General features: G+C 54.0%; 1 protein-coding gene across 1 annotated transcript; it reads right to left on the minus strand.

Annotated features, from left to right (window-relative positions):
• Window positions 1–880: 880 nt before the first annotated feature.
• On the minus strand, window positions 881–9175 carry SSTR3 (somatostatin receptor 3). The gene is made up of 2 exons (XM_060023938.1): window positions 9111–9175; window positions 881–4429 (listed from the first exon to the last, which is right to left on the minus strand). The coding sequence occupies exon 2, from the start codon at window positions 4392–4394 to the stop codon at window positions 3117–3119; it is 1278 nt and encodes a 425-aa protein (XP_059879921.1). The 5' UTR covers window positions 4395–4429; window positions 9111–9175; the 3' UTR covers window positions 881–3116.
• Window positions 9176–20051: the final 10876 nt, after the last annotated feature.

Here is a 20051-nt window from a genome sequence, read left to right on the forward strand (position 1 = left end):
GGAACACAGATGCATCAGGCACTGTCCCTGCCTGGAGGGACAAAGCTATTGGGACACCACACACACACACACGCACACACACACACACGCACACACACACACACACGCACAAGAGCGTGCACAGGTAGTGACATATGGTGAGATGGGGAAGCTGGAGGGCTGTGGGATCCAGAGAGGGGACCCTGGCCCAGGCCCACTCCCTACACAACCTGGGCTGCAAGCAGGTCCTCTGCTCCCACCCCGTGCACACCTGCCACACACACAGCAGGCCCTCAGTGTTGCACCCCAATACACATTCACTCGTGGATATGGTGAGACGCCCTGAGCACCTACTACGTGCCCTGCACTCCGTTTACACACCCCTCCCCCATCCCATTATTGTTGCTGCCTGGCTCTTCCCTCCCTGCCATGGATAGTCAGTCCCTGACCCAACTCCTACCCCACTGGTCAGGCCAAACTGTCCATCACAGTGTCCCACCTTCTCTCTAGCGGGAAAGACGGGCACGTGACCCACATCTGGCCAATCATGGCATTCTATCACCTTGTCTTTGGTGATTGGCCCAAGGGGCCATCCTGCGACTCAGTTAGAGCCAGTCAGCTCTCTTGCATGAGATCTGATATTTGGACAGAGGAAGAGAGTATATCTACTGCCTTTGGATCAAGATCTGTAAGCGTGCAGGCCGAGGCTTGTCAGGGACGTCTTCCATCCCTCCTGGAGGACCAGGATTCTGGGAGGCTATACACAAAGAGGCCTGGGCACGCAGAGCTGAGAGACAGGAGAGAAGGAGCACCCCAATAGAGACGGATGCCCGTACCCACCCCCACCCAGGCACACCCGTCTAAAAACACAGCGCCCGCCAGAGGAATTGGCCCAGGCCAGTTGTCATGTGTCACTGACTTTATTGACAAGAGTTAGAGTCAGAATTTCCCTAAGGGGCCTCCCAGCCACCCTTGTAGAACAGGCTCACTTGGCCCAGGAATCAGGAAAGTAGGGTTGGCCAGGAAAACAGGAAATGCTGGAATGCCAGGGGCCCTCTTTCCTCAGACCCCCAGATCCGCCTCAGGGGACACCAGACTGAGGACTGGGCCTCCAGCCTCCACACAAGCTCTAGTTTTGTAAACTTCTTTCCCCCTGATGGGGCCTCACTCTCCCCCAAGCCCTACCTCCCTGATCCTTTGTCTCTGACCCCCAGCTTCCCTTCCTCATGTCCTGTAGCGCCCTCAGCCCCAAGGGCTGGAGACAGAGAAGCCACTTGGTGAAGGAGAAGGGGTTGAAGGCCACGCCTGGCAGGGGGCTGCCTCCACTCTGTAATCTGTTAAGGCCCAGCCCCAGCCATCGCAGTGTGCACGGCAGTTTACCCCAAACGACTCCTTTTCTTCCCAAATCCCAGGAGGCAGGCAAGCTGGGACAAGCACTTCCACTTTATGATGGGAAACTGAGGCCCAGAGAGGTCAAGGCTACACAGGATCTGAAGGTGAGTTGAAGATCTAGGCTTCCCAACTTGTGGTTCCCATGCTTTCCCTGAGGACCCCCTACCCTCTGCGGAGTGGAGTGTTGGGAGATTTAACTGGAGGTTCCACCGTCCCCGGGACCAGTCTCACTGTGGCTCTAAGGGGTCGTCTCTGGGAGGGCGTCCAGGCCAGCCCCAGGCCCAGCCTTGGACAGTGGCCTCTCCCTGTGGCCTCTCTCCAGCCTCCTCTAGTCTTGTGTTCCTTAGGCCTTTCCGACGTGCTGCCCCGGGGCATGTAGAGGACCGGGTGGCCTGCTCCCCAGCCTGCAGCGCTGCCCCACTCCTCCCAACCTCTCCGGGGAGCCAGGCCTTGCTTCTCAGCTCTGCCCCCAGGCTTCCACCAAGACCTAACCCTTCTTACCAGCACTGCAGGCCCTCAAGGGGGCTGAGCCTGTACCTTTCAGAGCATTTGCTTTTCCACCCTGATGGCATCCTTTCCTTGAGTTTCATCAGGCCAGGCACTGGCAACCATGTTTCGTTGATGCTGCAACTGAGCTCAGCCCAGAGGGGCCAAGGTCAGCCCCAAGATCATGGAGCAGATCTGTCCTCCACCTCCTCCTCCTTTGCCTTTCCCTTCCCCCTTCCTCTCCCTCCTCCTCTTCTTCCTTCTCCTCCCAGCTCTGTTTAGACACTCCGCCTTTCTGTTCCAGTCTGCCTGGGCCAGGTCCCTGCTTTAGTCGCCGAGTGGGGAGAAGCAGGGAGGATTTCTCCTCTGAGGAGGTTCCTGAGCCCTCAAAGACCCTGAGACCCCCTCCAGCCACAGGACACAAAGTGAGCTGCTTTGAGGATTGATTAGCTGCCCCCAACAGGGCCTGAGCTAGCCTTTGGGTGGCCTAAGCTTATGCAATATGGGGTCCCTCTTTAATAAAAGGGGTACAAAATTACAAGTATGAAATTAGACTCAGGGCCTCAGAAGGGCCCGAGCAGTCAGGGACCCTGAAGCTCGACTCAATTAGCTTCCTGGAAAATCACGTCTTCCCCTCTTGTCTGGGAATACAGGAGTCCTGGCATTGACTGTCTGGGCCAAGGGGGCCTGGAGGTTATTGGGTTGTTTAGCAGGTGAGGCCTGAGGCCCAGAGAGGAGAAGAGCTGGCCCACAGCCTTGCAGCAAGATGGGGAGAGCTGATGGGGGCCTGGGCAATCTCACACCCCTTCTCCCTACCACTCCCTGTGCAGTACCACTCCCTGTGAATGTGGGCCCCCACTCCCTCTTTTGTGAACCTGACTCTGAGCCCGGGAAATCCAGGCCTTGGTTTATCCCTCTGAGGGCCAAGATTGAGGATGCTCTGTTTCGGAAGGGGAAAGCCAGTCGGTACCTATCCCCTTAACCTGACCCTACCCAGCCCGGCAGAGATGCCCCTCCAGACTTATCTGATAGAGCTCGTCCAGGCCGTATCTCCCATCCCTGAGTCACAGAGGAGAACACAAGGCCCAGAGAGGGGAAGTGACCTATCTGAGGTCACACAGCAAGTCTCGGCAGCAATGGCATCAGAGCCCAGGCTTCTGAATTTCCCATCACGGACCCCTGGCACCTCAGGTGGCATGCCCTAGGCGTACCCACAGTCTTTGCCCTGTCCTTGGGCTACCCTGGCCCTCCGCAGGCCCTTACAGATAGCTGATGTGCAGGGTGCCTGACTTCTCCGCAGCTGAGGGCTCTTGGGGTAGGAACTGACGCTCCTTTCTGGTGGGGCCGCTGGGAGGCTGCTCCTGTCCGCTGGGACCCGGCTGCGTGATGCGGTTGACCCCACCATTCATCTCCTTCGGCCCTTCATGCTCCCCTGCTCCCTCCTGCCCAGCCTCCCCACCTCCATCCTCTCCTTCATCCTCTTCTTCCTCTGTCTTCTCTGGAGGCCCCAGGGGAGGCTCCTGGTTGCGCACACGGCGGGAGGGCCGCAGCAGGACCCTGCGGAAGCCCTGCTTGAAGCGGTAGGAGAGGAAGCCGTAAAGGATGGGGTTGGCACAGCTGTTGGCGTAGGGCAGCGCCACCACCAGGAAGTAGAGGCCGAAGAAGGCGGGTTCCTCGGGCAGCGGGCACACCACGTTGATGATGTTGAGCACATAAAAGGGCATCCAGCAGAGGACAAAGAGTGCCACCACGGCCACCACCATGCGCGTGACCCTGCGCTCAGAATGCCGCCGCCGCTGGCACGAGGGTGCCCACACCCGCCGCCCAGCTGAGCGCACCTTGACCACGATGAGCAGGTAGCAGAGGCAAATGACCAGCAGCGGCCCAAAGAAGCCCAGTGCGGCCGTGTAGATGATGAAGCCGGCCCGCCAGGCCGCTGCCGGCTCGGGCCACTGCATGTGGCAGGTGCTCATGCCACGGGGCACGCCCGAGAACACCACCACGGGCAGCACTACCACGGCTGAGGCCACCCAGACGGCCGCACTGACTGTGCGGGCCACGGGCGCCGTGCGCCAGCGGGCCGAGCGGGTGGGATGCGCTACCGCCAAGTAGCGGTCCACGCTCATGACGGTGAGACAGAAGATGCTGGTGAACTGGTTGATGCCGTCCACGGCCATGACCAGGCGGCACATGAGGGCCCCGAAGGGCCAGTAGGACAGGGCGTTCTGGGCGGCCAGGAAGGGCAGCCCCAGCATGAAAAGCTCATCAGCCAGCGCCAGGTTGAGGATGTAGATGTTGGTGACCGACGGGCTGGCCGTCTGTCGCAGGACCACGTAGATGACCAGTGAGTTGCCCAGCAGGCCCACGACGCACACCACCAGGTAGACCAGTGGGATCAGAATGCCACTGACAGCCAGCCCTACTGCACTCTGCGCTGTGGACGCGTTTCCGAGGATGGCATCCAGGGGCCAAGCGGAAGAGGCGTTCCAGGGTTCCGAGGGCGTGGGCAACGGTGAAGGATAGCCAGGGGTGTCCATGGCCAAGAGAGGATGGTCAGCAGTCAGCTACTAGCCTGGAGGAGGGAGGACACAGTTTGGTCATGGCAGGGCACGGCTTTGTCTCTTCAGCCCCTCCCCCATCACACTGAACTTGGAGACTTCCTGGGCACCTGGCCAGAGTTTGACGTGTCACGGCTCATTCACTCTGCACAGGCCAGCAAGGGAGGCGGGCAAGGTATCCCCACTTCTCACATGAGGAAACTGAGTCTCAAAGAGGTGAAGTGACCACGCTGTACCACATAGCGGGGGTGTGGCATGGGACTCCGGCTTGCCTGGCCCCAAAAAGCAGGACCAGCACTGACCTGGACACCAGTGACCCTTCACTTGCGCACAGGGCAAGTGCTCCGCAAATGTTCAGCAAGGGGCTCATTCGATAAGCTGATGACAACGTAAGCCCTTTCCTCATACCAGCATTTTCCAAACGTTTTTGACACCAGTGCGTTTTACATTGCAACCCGACGTCATATTGTTCCATAAAACAAAATCTGCCCTTTCTACATATGATTAGCCTGCTGGCAGAGCCCCAAGTGGATCTCCCGCTGTGATAGACTGAATGTGTCCTCCCCCACACCAAACTGATATGTTAAAATCCTAACCCCCAGTGTGATGGTATTAGATGGGAGGGCCTTTGGGGGGCGGTGATTTGGTCGCGAGGGTAGAGCCCTCATGAATGGGATTAGTGCCCTTCTAACCCCAGAGAGCTCCCATGTCCCTTCTGCCATGCAAGGAAACAGCAAGAAAACAGCCACTATGAACCGGGAAGCAGGTCCTCACCAGACACCGAATCTGCCGGCACACTGATCTCGGACTTCCCAGCCTCCAGAACGGTGAGGAATGAACTTCTGTTGTTTATAAGCTACCCAGCCTATGGTATTCCGTTACAACAATCTGGACAGACTAAGACACCCCCCAAACAGGTCTCAGCTCTCATGCTAGAAAAACACTGCTGCATATCACAGGTCCTTAACCTCGAACCCAAGTCTCTTGATGAACTTCAGACGATCCATAAACCCCCCAAACTCTGGTGAAAGTTAACACATCCTTGTTTTTTCTGGGCAGAGCCCAGCGCTTTCATCAAATTCCTCAGATTCTGATTGGAGTTAAGAACCACAGGCTCAGAGGTGTCCCTTCCCCTGGAAATCAAAGCCCTTGAGGACTCTCAGCCCTGCTCATCCCACTGCACTGCGACAAAAGCCCCGCTGTGAACAGGGCTGTGAAGGATGATTGGCTGTGAACCTGGGGGGGTGGGCGGCTGGGGCCCCTTCTGCCCCAAAGGCTGACCGATGGTGGAGAAATTCACAACACGCTGGGGGTAAGGACAAGAACAGCCAGCTCCCCCCTGCGCTGGTGGGGGAGGCTCCCCCGAGAAGAGGACACTTCAAGTGGGTCTTGAAACGTGAGTAAGAGCTTGCCCAGCGGCACAGTGGGAACAAGCGTCCCCGTTCCCTCTGAGAGCACCTTCTTACTACACTTCTCGTGTGTTATAAGGAGCTGAGACGCCTCCTGGCTACCCTGCTAGACCTGACTCTCAAGCGTGGAGATGCTAGGACTCGGCTCTGGTCCTTTCCCTCGTCCCTTTCATAGAAGCGCAAGTTCTGCATCAGCGTTTGAGGCATCGAATGAATCAGAGGAACCCCGGTGGACAAATCTTAACGCAAAGGGAGGATGAATTGCTGACAGTGGGAATTCAGGCCCTGCTGGGAGAGACCTCCTGCCCCAGGATTGGCTAACCTCCCTCAGCAGGACTTTCTGGCTCTCCGGAGACCCAGTTAGAGGCCAGGGCTGAAAGCTGGAGTCTCTCTGCGACGGGACTTCCTCCCCTCCTTCCAAATGACCACCCCCTTCCCCAGTCCCTTGGCTGCTGGCTGCCCTGACTCTCCCTACAGAAACCCCAAGGGAGAAGGAAACCTCTCAGAGGAGCCTTCCTCCAGTGTTCTCCTGCCCGCCGAACACTGGACCTGAAATGCCCCCAGTGAGACCTATGGTCCCCACTGCCCTGTCCGGACACCACTTTTCACATGTGAAGCTCCTGGAAAGGGGAGGCGCCTCTGGGTGGGTGAGTGTGCCCGGTGCCCCTGCCCAATACCTGGGACTTCCAAGGGCTCTGAGCACCAGGCGGGGTGATGCCAAGAATGGCAAAGAACCCCTTGGCCCTGGCTCTTCCTGATGCTTCCCCAGGCTGGCTGGGCTCAGAGCACCCTCTCCCTGCTCCTCCAAGCCTGGTGAGAGCCCTCAACCTGCCCTCACCCCAGGCACTAAGCAAGGGGCAGTATGGACAGTGGGCACATAGGGTCCTAACAGTGCTGCCAGCCCTTCGTCACGGAGCTACGGTTCCAGGCTAAGCAGTGACATGCAGCATCCTATAGGGTCCTATGAGGGAGGCAGTAGGGTTGTCCCCACAGTACAGACAGGAACAAAATTGAGGCCATGCACTCTGGTCACACAGCTAGGAAGGGACAAAGCTGGGAGGATTCGTAAGACCATCTCCCGCCCACTCCATTTCACAGGCCGGCAGACTGAGGCCAGACCTGGAGAAGGCACTTGTCTAAGGGTCATAGCTGGTCCGGCCAACTAGCTGGCATCCAGCTCTCCCACTATTCAGCTCCCAACCTATTCAGAGCTCTCCTCACTGCTCCTCAGGCTCTGGAACTATTAAGATCACTGCCGTCTCTCCCTCTCTGTCTACCTCCGACCGACCCCCCTTTCCCCTCTGAAGGCCCACATCCCTAAACCCTTAGAGACCTAAAAATAGAATTTTAGAGTCTTAGAACTGAGTTGTAGAGTCATAGACTTTCAGATTCCGTATCTTTGAATCGGAGAAGGTCAGAATTCCAGAACGCTGGAATCAGCCCTTCTTAGACCTGGAATTGTGAATCTGGGACCTTAGAGTCCGGACTTCCTGGACCTGGCTGGGGAGTCCTACGTCACCCGTCCATCCACCTCGCCTCCTTGCGTGCACGTCCTCTTTATAGCATCCCCGCCAGGTGACAAATCACAACCCAGGGCTGGAGGAGGGGGGGGAGCAGCAGACTCCCAGGAGAGGAGCAGTGAGCCAGGAAAAGCTAATTTCCGGGCTGCAGGGACAGCTGCCCCCGGGGAAGCCGGAGGGTGACTTCTGAGGACGGCCCCTCCTGCCCAGACACACACATGTGTACCCACAGGCACGCGTGCTAACACACATGGCCCTGGCGAGAACACAATGTACCAGCCAGGCCCTGCCTTTGTACAGGAGGATGAAATAGCCCCTCCCCAAGCCCTTGGTCCCCCCAGAAGACTCCCTGCCTCCACCCTTATCTGGGCCCATCTTCCCTGTCAAAGTTTAACGGGCCAGAGTACCAGAAGCAAGGAAATTATAGCTTTCCATTGGGGTAAGTCAGACCTGCAATTTAGATGCCACCTTTTCTTTAAGCAGCTAGGGTGCTGTGCTGATCTAGTTCGTCCTTTGGAGAGGAGGGCCTTTTTCTCCTTGTCTGGTTTATCTTTGGCGCAAGCTTGCCTGAAAGCCGGGGGCGGACTCCTCAGAGGACCATTCCAGACGGAACAGAGGTCAGAGAGGGTGAGTGGTTGCCCTGAGCCCCACAGCAATTCAGAATAGCCCCTCAGAGATGCCAGACACCCCAGTCGTCCTCCATTTGTCTGTCTCCCACCCCCTCCCCCTCTAGACTGCCGACTCTTGGGCGCAGGACCCTGAGTTATTTATAGCTGTAACCCTAGCACCCAGCACGGCACGCAGGACATCTGCAAACGTGAACAGACCAAGCAGTTCAGCAAGTAGAACTAGGAGTGAAGTAGGAGGGCGCCCCTGGGCAGAGGCCTCGAGCTCACATCATGAGAGCCTCACCAAGCCCAAGGGCGGGGGTGCTTAGAGAGGAGGAACGTGAGGTTCAGAGAGGTTCAGTAAACTGTGCAAGGTCACTCAGCTGCTGAGTGCGAGGCCAGAAGGTGAGCCCAGTTCTGTTTGTTCCTAAACCATCCCTACCTGCCAGCCCTGTGCGCTTCCCTGAAGACCTCGGGCTGAGAGGCATCAAGGACTGAGACAGCCCTGGACAACGCAGGCTGGTAGTCCCTGGCTGACTCTACGTCCTTCTTTCTCTCTGCTCCCCTGGGCCTGCCCCCAGGGAAGAGGCCCAGATCTTCAGTGCCCCCCCTACCTCAGACCTCGGGTCTGACACACAGGAACACACCCCACAAGCCCACAAGCCCTAGGTTGGGGGCTTGGGCTCTGCCACAGAGGGAGGATGCCAAATTGCTGTGTGATCTTGGGCAACTCACTTCCCATCTCTGGACCTCAGTTTTTCCTATAAAAATGAAGACAAGCCTACCCACTTCCCAGGGTTGTTGTAAAGATTAAATGGGAGTGTGCTGAGCACGGTGCCCAGCCCAGAGGGGGAGCTCAGGAGAGCTGGCATTTGAGCCAAGGGGGCTAAATGCCGTGATGCATCTGGTTTTGTCCAGCTCCGACACTCTGCTGATCCGTGACTCCACGATTCTGGAATCATGGTATGAGATTCCGAGATTAATGCGCACCCTCCAGCCCCCCGCTGTCCACGAAGAGGTCGCAGGTTGTCCTCCTTCCTCCCTGGACCTTCCACCCTCTCCCAGTCCCCATCCCCAGCCTCCCAAGTTCATCCTGCGCAGAGGGTGAGCTCCAGCACCCCACCCTCTGGGACCCCATTCAGGCCCCAGCCTCCTTACCTGCCCATGGGGTGAGGGCTCCCCTCCTTGCTGCCAAGCCGGTTATCATTCTGCTGCCCCCTCTCCCTGCCCAGTCCCCAGTGCCCCCGAGCACCCCTTAGCCGGGCTCCCCACACTGTGCCCACTCTTAGATGGCTCGCGAACGGAGCCCCCTCCTAGGCCTGCAGCGGCCACGTCTGCCCACAGAGCCGCTCCCATCTGGTCTCCGGCCCTGACTTCCCACCAGCGCCTGGTGCGTCACCCCCCATCTCCAGGACACGTCTTGGGTGGTGGGGGGGGGTAGGGGCACAGATGGGGGGTCTGCAAGCAGGAGCCTGGGGTGGGGGAGGAGGGAGAAGCCTCCCAAGAAAAAGAAGAGAAATGGGGAACAGGGGACCATAAAAAGCCAATAGAAAGAGAGGGGAAAGGGGGGTCGCTCGGAGGTAGAGAGAGAGGGAGAGACAGAGAAGACGGCAGTGGGTGGAAAGCCAGAATGAGGGGGAGTGATGAGAAATGCGTGACAGGAGAAGAGAAAGAGGAGGAAAGAGCGAGAGAAGGGGCGAGAGGGAGGGATGCAGAAAGAGATGCAGGGAGAGAAAGCGGGGAAGGAGGGAGGAGAAGGAGGGGGTGGCAGGGAGAGTGACAGAGAAGGATTGTGCCACAGATGGTGACATGGAGAGCCAGGGAAGGAGGGAGCAGGAGTGGGGTGCGGGAGGAGCCCGGAGGAGGGGCCGGGAGGAGGGGCTGGAGCGCAGGTGCGGGTGAGGGAGGAGGGGCAGCAGGTTAGGGGAGGAGGCTGGAAGGGGTCGCAGATCCTGTTACCGGGGAGATTTCAGCCACCCACGCTGGCCTTGCCTCCCCCAGAAAGGGGTTGGAAAGGAGAGCGTGGTACTCAGGGCAGCTGGGGTCCGAGAGCCAGTGGTGGGACGCCGCCCAGGCCACCATGCACACGTCCCCCAGGGTGACAGCTGGGTTCCAAGGCCAGTGCCGCAAGGAGGGCTGGGAGCACGGGGCGAGCACTGGGTGGGGAGTACACAGTCCTACGGTCCGGGTTCCCCAGCCGCAGAGGAAGGCCGGATGGGGGTTATCAGCCCTGAGACTGGTTGAGTCTGGAGAGCCCCGGGCAGGGTGAGGGATAGAAGGACAGGGTAAAGAAGAACTATTTCAGGCTTTGGGGGCCAAGAGGCGACATCAAAGCCAGTATACAGGAGAACACAAATTTCCACTCTTTGTACATTGACAAAATTTCAAATGATAAATAATTGAGGACTTTTTTGCTGTTGTTGTTAATACAGATCTACTACTGACGAGGGTGGAATTCTTTTTTTTTTTTTTTTTTTGGAGGGGTAACATTTTGCTTCATCGGAGTTCTGGTTTGTAGAAAACAGCCCTAGCCGGCAGGCTATACAGAAACAGGCGGTAAGCCAGACTTGGCCCCTGGATCCCCCTGGACAGAGACCCCTAAGATCTCTGTCTGGAGCCTGAGCACAGGCCTGGCTGCCCCTGGACGCCGTACCCCAGCTTGTGCCAACCAGCCATGTGACCATGGGTAAGTTGTCCCCTCTCTGGGCCTCAGTTTTCCCATCTGGATCATGGGGAGATGGGACTAGATCACTCCTAAGTTCCTCTTTGGATAAGAGCATCGTAAGCGCATAAGGATCAGTGAGTAATGACCACGGTTTTTATGAAGCCCTCCTCCGAAGCGGGCTGCTTCACACATATCACCGAGCTTCATGGCCACCACACCGCCTATGGTGAGCAGTGTTAGCGTTTCCAGGTGAGGAAGCCGGGGCTCAGAGAGGGCAAGCAGTTTACTCAGATCATACAGCTAGTGAGTGGAGAGGCTGGACGGCTTCACGCCAAAGGCGTGCTCTTAAGCACCTTGCCCACCTGAGCGGCCTGACCCGTTTTGAGAAGGCAATGGAGGATAACAGCCAGGAAGGGAGAGAAGAAGGAAAGGAGTGTTTATTGAGCACCTACTATGTGCCAGGCCCCTTTCCACACTCGGCCATTCCTCAGGACCAGGGCTGGACTGACTGTGCCCCTAGGTCCCCAGGGCTGGTGTGTTATAGGCCCTCAGAGAGCCTTGCTCTTGCAGAGGTGGCGCTCTGACTGCTGCAGCACACAGTAGGACAAAGGCGGGGGAGGGGGGACACCGCTTCCGCCCGGAGCCCCCCCACCCCGCAGCAAGGCCCTCCCTCCAGGCGCCAGTGATCTGTCTGTTCGAGTTCCTGAGGAGTGGGTGGGCTCTGAGGCAGCTCCTGGGAGTGAGGGGGGCAGTGTCCACGGCTCTGTCCCTCCCCCGCCCAAGGCCCTCCTGTGGCTTCTCAGCAGCTCAGAATAAAGCCCACCCCTTGCAGCCCACCAGGCTTTGCACCCTCCCTGCCTTGCCGCCTGCCCAGGTCTCCTCTGCTGATTTCCTTCACCTACCTATGCTCCAGGCACACCCGGCCTCACTAGTTCATTCGTTTGTTTGGTCTTTCCTTCGTTCATTAGACGGGTGAGCTCAGAAGGCCTCTCTGAGGAGTGAGAGAGATGGGGTGGGACGGCGGCGCTCAGCTCTGAGGTGAGGACAAGCGTGTGTGTTTGAGGGACGGGAAGGAGACCAGTGTGACTGGAGAGGAGGGAGGCGGGGAGGCCGCCGAGGCCAGACCACATAGGGCCTGGTCCTCTCAGGCTGTGTGTTGGGAGCCTTGTGGGGCGTGAGCAGAGGAGTTTTGTGACCCGGTTTATGTTTTTCAAAGGCTCACCAGTCAGGAACCGGTGAGAAAGTGTTGGTCCTCCTCAGGGCCTTTGCACAGGCGGTACCCTCCGCCCGGCCACTCTCCTCACCCTTCCCCACCCCCACGTGTGAGAGGAAGTCCTCCTTCAGGGGGCCTCTTCCTGGATGCTCCCTTGCCCTGGACCAGCCAGGCCCCTCCCCTGGACGTCCCAGAGCCCCCAACCCCGACCCTGGCCTCACATGGCCTCTAATCCAAGTTCATCAAGATTCAGCTCAGGGGGCCGTGTCTTCTGTGCTCAGCTGTGAGCTCCAGAAAGGCGGACTCTGTGTGCGTCCCCACCATGTCCCCAGGCCTGGCACCAGCCTGGCTCTGCACGTTCAATGAGGAGAACAGGATGGGTGGATGGATGGATGGATACGGATGGATGGATGGATGGTTGCATGAATGCATGGGTAGCTTCAGGGTAGGGGAGGAGGGGAGACTGATCTGCTGAATGTCGGCTGGAGGCTGGAGAAGTGGCGGGGGTTCCTGGGCACCAGGCTAGGGGAGCTGTGATCTGAGTTAGATCCTGACCCCCACCCAGGCGCCTTCCCCAAGCAAAAGTCACTCTGGCGCCCCTGATCAGCCCCTCCTCCTGGGGATGGCGGGACAGAAAGAGAAAGTGCAACTCCACAGCTGTGAGCTCTGGGGGTGTCTGGGAGCTGTGAGGTGGCCCTGCCCTGCCTGGCATTGAGGTCCTGGAGCCCAAGCGCCTCTAACTGCAGGCCTGGACCTGGCACCTCAGTCTGTCCCTGGTGTCTTGGAGGGGCTGCCGGGCCTGCCTCCCCAAGACAGAATAATGTTATGTCTCCCCCATCAGACCCTGGGCTCCTTAAAACTAGGGCCATGTCTCCACCCTCAGACTGGAAGGCTCCCCAAGACCAATGACTGTGCCTCTGCCGTCGGACAGGAGGTTTTCCAGGAGCTGGGGCCCAGGCTTCTCCCTCCCTGAGAGCCAGGACAAAGCCTCTTCCGCCTCCTTCTCCTCCACAATGCCCAGGCCAGAGCCGGCCACAGGGCAGGGTTGGGGGATCAGCTACCGATGCTGAGGTCTGTCCTCTCAACTAAGATGAGCCAAAACGCCTTCCCAGCCCAGCCCCTGCGGCTTCGTCACAGAAGTCCCTATTAAGGGCGTCCTCTGGTTCATCAGCCCCGGCTGTCTCCTGTTGGGGTTGAATCTCAGCTTTGCCACTTACTGGCTGTGTGACCTTGGATATGTGACTTAACCTCTCTGAGCCTCAGTTCCTCTTCTTCAAGACCTACTGCATAGGATTGCTGGGAATTAGAATCAGTTAACCTCTTTACCCAGCAGCCCTTCCCAGGGACACCTCCTGCAGTCGGGAGAGATGGGCTAGTAGACTGGGCAGGTGAGTTTGAGCCCCAGATCTGCTTCAGTCAAGCAGCATAACTTTGAAAAACTCCTCTGCACACCTTCTTCAGTATAATGTGCTCCCTTTCCCACCCAGCCCCAAAATTTCACGTGAAGGTCAAATGAAGGAAATGCCTGTCAGCTTGTCCCCACCACTCCCCGCACCAAGCCTTATTGCTTTTACTTCGAACTCTCATCTTTCTAACCTGTCCGCTGCTCTCCATCCCCGGAGCCTCCCTTCTGGGCCAAACCACCATCACCTCTTGTTGGTCCCCCTGCTTCTGCCCTCACCCCCTCCTCAGCAAGGAGAAAGAACCTGTTAAAAACAAATCACGCCAGTTGCTTCCTCCTCGAGACCATCCTAGGGCCACCTGTTGCTGTAGAACGAAATCTGCAGTGCCTGCTCTGGCTGGGTGCCCATGTAAGCTGCCTCTGCCTGCTTCTCTTCCCACTCACCCTTCCTCTCTTTCTAAGAGCCATGGCCTTCGGGCTGAACACACATGCCCCAGGCCCTTTGCACAGGCTGTTCCCTGGCCCTCTCTTCATCCTTCAACAGGTTTAGGGCAACAGCTGCTCAGGGGAGCCCTCTCTGAAGCCTTTTCATTCTCTGACGCTCCCTCCTCTGGGCTTCCTTTTCATCTGTAACGCAATTATTTTTAATATGTTTTTATCAAAGTACTGTTTGCAAGTAAATTTTAAAAACCAATAGTGCTAAAAACGACTTATAACAGCAAAAAATAGGAGTTCTCCTGTGGCCCTGACCCATCCTCTATCCCAGAGGCAGTTCCACCCTCTCAGCTATTTCTCCTTGTATTTATCTCCATCTTGTTAAATAGCCAGTTTATTTTTCTACCACTTGAATCCCCAACTTTACCTATTATCTACTGACTTCATATTAAGGAAAATGAAGCTTTTAGATTTCTTGCACACTCTGGTCCCTTTTCCCTCTCCTCTCAACATAATGTATTTTCCGTTAAATGCATATTCAGTGTTTCCATTATTAATGCAGTGTACATATTATTTCCTATTCAACCAGGAGTTAATAATTGTCTCATTTTTTCATTTGCTCAAGGTTTTTTTTAAAAAAAATTTTAGTTTTCTTGGACTAAGTATTTCCATACACTCCTGTAGCTTCATAAAAACCGCACAGTGGAATTTCCAGGGTCTAATCTCAGGGATAATTTTTTCTTGGAGACTCCTAAACTCCTCCTCTCTGCCCCAGCTGTCCCCCAGGCCTGTGCACAGCTGGCACCCTGGGATTCTTTCTCCACCATCAGATCAGCGATTCCCTTCATCTTCTTCCTATGTTCCGTCCTGTTTCTGGAATCCCACACTTTCCTCTTCAATGGTTTACGCCCTTATTTGGTTGGCCTACACCCTCCAGTAACTTCCTGAGAAAGGATGCAGGTTTGAAAATTGTTAATTCTCCTCTCACACTTGTTGATAGCCCGCCTGGGTTTAGAATTCTAGGTTGAGGATCTAGACTTTGACTCAGATGGTAGAAGGCATCTGTTCATGTCTCTAGCTTCCAGCCCTATTCTTATTTTCAATATTTTGTGTGTAACTTTAGGTAGCTTTTTTCATTATTCTGGAAGCCTCTAGGGTCTTTGTTTTATCCCTAAATTTCTGAAATTTTATAACGCTTGGGTCATGTCCCCCCCAACAGCAAGTGTTTGGGGCAGCAAACTACTTTAATCTGAAGAATTGTGTTCTTCAGTTCTAGGGAAGATTTTTTATTATTTCCTTCTGGAACTTTTGTTATTTTACTACTGGCCTCCTAGATTAATCCTTTGATTATTTTTTAATTTTTATTAAATACAATTAATTTACAATGTTGTATTAGTTTCAGGTGTACAGCAAAGTGATTCAGTTTTATATATATATATAGTTCCCTGTGCTATACAGTAGGTCCTTGTTGGTTATCTGGGTTGTTGGTTTTTTTTTGTATAATTTTATTTTTTTAACATCTTTATTGGAGTATAATTGCTTTACTATGTTGTGTTAATTTCTGCTGTATAACAAAGTGAATCAGCTATATGTATACATATATCCCCAAATCCCTTCCCTCTTGCATCTCCTCCCCACCCTCCCTATCCCACCCTTCTAGGTGGTCACAAAGCACCGAGCCGATCTCCCTGTGCTGTGCGGCTGCTTCCCACTAGCTATCTGTTTTACATTTGATAGTGTATATATGACAACGCTACTCTCTCACTTCATCCCAGCTTACCCTTCCCCCACACCGTGTCCTCAAGTCCATTCTCTACGGCTGCGTCTTTATTCCTGTCCTGCCCCTAGGTTCATCAGAACCTTTTTTTTTTTTTTTTTTTAGATTCCATATATACATGTTAGCATACGGTATTTGTTTTTCTCTTCCTGACTTACTTCGCTCTGTATGACAGACTCTAGGTCCATCCACCTCACTACAAATAACTCAATTTCATTTCTTTTTATGGCTGAGTAATATTCCATTGTGTATATGTGCCACATTTTCTCTATCCATTCATCTGTCGATGGACACTTAGGTTGCTTCCATGTTCCATTGTGGTACATGACTCTTTTTGAATTATGGTTTTCTCAGGGTATATGCCCAGTAGTGGGATTGCTGGGTCGTATGGTAGTTCTATTTTTAGTTTTTTAAGGAACCTCCATACTGTTCTCCATAGTGGCTGTATCAATTTACATTCCCACCAACAGTGCAAGAGGGTTCCCTTTTCTCCACACCTTCTCCAGCATTTATTGTTTGTAGATTTTTTTGATGATGGCCATTCTGACCGGTGTGAGGTGATAACTCATTGTGGTTTTGATTTGCGTTTCTCTAATGATTAGTGATGTTGATGTTGAGCATCCTTCCATGTGTTTGTTGGCAATCTGTATATCTTCTTTGGAGAAAGGTCTATTTAGGTCTTCTGCCCATTTTTGTAATCCTTTAATTTTCTTTGTTTGTTTTTTTTTTTTTTTTTTGCATTATGCGGACCTCTCACTGTTGTGGCCTCTCCCGTTGTGGAGCACAGGCCCCGGACGCGCAGGCTCAGCGGCCATGGCTCACGGGCCCAGCCGCTCCGAGGCATGTGGGATCTTCCCGGACCGGGGCACGAACCCATGTCCCCTGCATCGGCAGGCGGACTCTCAACCACTGCACTACCAGGGAAGCCCTAATTTTCTTATTGTTTACTTTTACCATCTTATTCTATCTTCTGAGAGGTGGTTTGTTTTTTTTTTTACTCTATTTTATTTTCCAGCGTCTCTATTTTTAAAAAAATTTAATCAACGTATTTTTAATTTCTAAGAGCTCTTCTCTGTTTCCTGATTATTCATGTGTTATGGCATTCTGTATTTATTTGTGGATATAATATGTTTCCTTTTCTCTCTAAGGATAGCAGTGATGGTTTCTTTAAAGTTTTCTTCTGATCACTGCATTGTCTCTATTTCTTGCTAGATCCTTTTTTTCTATTTGTTTCATTGGATCTCTTTCATGTTAGAACTTTCCTCAATTAAACAGTCATCTTTGGTTATCCATTCACCTTGCAGAATAAAGCATTAAAAATTGGACTGGAAGCTCTATGTAAAATAGTGAACAGGGCTTGCAAAATAGTGAACACCTCTGTAGGAACAGCTGAACGTTTTGTCAAGAACATCCAGATGCCACCAGCTGTCAGCATCTGTAAGACTTTTCACTGGGGTGGTCAGATCCCATCCACAGCTTCCTGTCTGGGATGAATGTATGCCTGGGTGCTTGCATTCCTAAATTGGGTGAGGGAAGGGAGCTGGGATCACCCTGTTAAGCCTTCAGACTTTCACTGAATGCTCCCATATCAGTCAGCTACTACTGTGTAACAAATAACCACAAAAACCTCTGTGGTACACAACAATAAGCATTTATTTCACTACACACCTTCAGGTCAGCGGGGATTGGCTGATGTAGGCTGGGCTCAGCCAGGCTGATCCGCTTTGAGCTGCAGGTCTGCAGGTCATCTGGACACCCCTGCTCCCTATTTCTTTTATACTCTTAGAACCAGCAGGCTTGCCAGGGCCTGTTCTTTTGTCAGCACAAGAGAACATGGGGCAAGCACATCAAATCTCTCCTTGTGAGGCATATGCTAATATCCCACTGGCCAAAAGCAAGTCACATGGCCGAGGCAGCATCAGTGGAGCGGGGAAGTACACTCCTCCTCCAGAGGTAGAGGATGGAGGGAGTGATTATCTGCTAAGTGCAGTCAAATCTGCCACATTGCCAATAATCAGTCTGGAGCCTCACCCGCACCTGCTCTGCGGCTGGTGTCCTTGGGTCCAGAGCTCTCCAGTTGGGTTTCCCTGCCCGTGTTAGGGAAGGGTTGTTGCCAGGCTGCATAGCGCAGGGGAGAGGACCAGGGGGTCTAACTGCTCCTTATACAGACTTCCAAACAACCCACCTGTTTTCAGGCTCCTGCCTCGCCATCTATGGTATCTGGGTCCCCTAATTTGGAGCCCCCTTGTGGTTCTGTAAGGCCAGTTCGTTGCATCTTCCCCATCTCCAAGCCTCCCACCCCACCCTGCCATGGAACAGCAGGCACTTAGGTTTGTCTTTCCTGGGCCCTGTTAAATCATTTACCACCCCTCCATCTGCTCTTTGTGCTTGCGTGCTGCGGTTTGGGGTCACAGGTGTCTCCTGGTTTCTTTGAAGAAGAGAGTTTGTGTTTCTGTTTTGTGCTGCTTTTCAGCCAGGGTGAGGGGGCGGAAACATCTCTACCTGGCACCTTGAAACCAGGGTCTCTTCCGTTTGCTGTTGAGTACATTTTTGTGGTATGTTGATCAAACCCCGTGGCAGGTGTTGATTTACACGTCTGTCTCTCCCACTGGCTTCTGGGCCCCTGGGGAGCAGACGGCTGGGTCTCACCCCTCTCTGCACCTCCAGCTCCCAGTGCCACTTGGCACAGAGCATAGTCTTAGCACGTGGGAACTGAATTGATCTGGACCTCAGATTACATGGATGACTGCTCATCATCTCACTTTCTCAAAGCCTTCAAAAGTCTTCTAGAACTATCCTAGATCTCTCTCACTCCCCAGAGCTTACTCTGCCCGGCCTCGCACATCCCATGAGGCCTAGGTGGAATCAGATGTCCCCAGAGGTGAATACTTCTTGGGCAGTGGAGGAGTTAAGAGGGTAGCAGGGAGAAGTAAGAGATCAAAGGAAGAGACAGCAAGGACTTTGGCCTCAGAAGAGGCATTGTTTCAGTATACCATGGTGTCATCTCTCATGATTGCGTGAGTTGGTTGGGCTCAGTGGAGCAGCTGTTCTGCTCCACACGGTGCTGGCTGGGGCTGCCGTCCTCTGGGGACTCGACTGGGCTGGCACGTCCAAGATGGCTCATGTATGGTGAGGATGCTGGAAGGCTGGGCCCAGCTGGGTCACTAGAAGGGCTGGGTCTCTCTCTCTCTCCTTTAAAGTCCATTCTTTCACCTGCTTATTCATTTATATAAACAACAGACATTTATCAGCATCCACTAGGTGCCAGGTACTTGCTAGGATCATGGTAACGCTACACCGAGGCATCTGAGTGGCGTAATTACGTTTGTAAATGAGGAAGATTCCGCCAGCCTTCCCGATGAAGGTTGGAGAAGGCAGGGAGAGTGGAGGCAGGGAGGCCAGTGAGGAGGCCGTAGCTACTGTCCAGGGGATGGTTGCAAGACCTACAGTAGGGAGTGGCAGTGGGCCAGATGAGGGGTAGGTTTAACAGATATTGGGAAGCTGAATTTTCCAGGCTTGGTGACCAGTGAATGCTGGGGGGACAGAATGGGAGAAGTCAGAGTGACCCCCAGGCCTCTGCTTTGGAAGAAGACACAAGGAGAAGCCAGGCTCCAAGACAGAGAGCCCCAAATGAAGCAGAATTATCTGGCAGGTGCTTTCCTTTGCCACCAGATGATGATTTTATTGCAAGAGGCCAAATATAATGCACCCAAGCCCTGATACCCAGCCTGGGCCTGGCACCAGGAGGGTCCATGGGAGTGGCTGCTGTCAAATGAGTGAGCATCGCCATGTTGTCAGCTCCTGCCCACAACTAACAGTTCTTCCTGTTTCAAAACTCCTCACCGACTTCCCTCGAGGTTTCTCTTTCCTATCTGAAGGGGTTCTGGTCCTCAGCCAATTTGCAAAGCAGAAACGAGTGACTCACCCCATGCTCAGTGAGTTCTGGACACAATGATACAGCAGAAGGAACACAGAGCTGGGAGTCCTAAGACCTCAGTTACAAATGCTGTCAACTAACAGTAACAGAAGGCCTAACAGTGACATAAACAAATAAGTGGTTTCATTTTTGCTCTGTTCCCTTAACAAGGCAGCCACTGGCATTTGTTCAGCTGCTGACCAAAGTTGTGAAGAATCCAGGCTCTTTTCATCTTTCTGCTACTCCATTCTTAGCACGTTAGGTTGTATTTTCATGTTTGTGGCTTCAGGTTCATAAGATGGCTGCTGCAGCTCCAGACTTCTCATCAGTATTCATCAGGGAAGGGGCCAGGGCAATGGTCAGTGTTGGCTGGGTCCCTTATTCTTTTATGGAAGACAACAAAAACTTTCACAGAAGCTACCTTTCCAGCTGACTTTCACTTATGTCTTGTTAGCCAGAACTGGGCGAACTTGGAACTCCAGTTGCAAAGCAGGCTGGGAACAAGTATTTTTGTCTGGGGCTAAATACACTGCTGCTTTGCACAAAACTAGAATCCCGTTAGCAAAGAGGGTGGAAGTAGTGGTATCAGGTGGGAAAGTACAGTGTCTGCCTTAGTGAACTGAGCTCTAACTCCTGTGCGTCTATTTCCTTCTTTGCAAAACAGAGATGTTAGTACTACATTGGAAGGCTG

This window comes from Delphinus delphis, chromosome 11 (genome assembly GCF_949987515.2).
Source record: "Delphinus delphis chromosome 11, mDelDel1.2, whole genome shotgun sequence".
NCBI lineage: Eukaryota > Metazoa > Chordata > Mammalia > Artiodactyla > Delphinidae > Delphinus > Delphinus delphis.

Excerpts from the sequence above, each read along its gene's own strand:
- SSTR3 (XM_060023938.1), bottom strand. The coding sequence starts at position 4,394 with ATGGACACCCCTGGCTATCCTTCACCGTTGCCCACGCCCTCGGAACCC.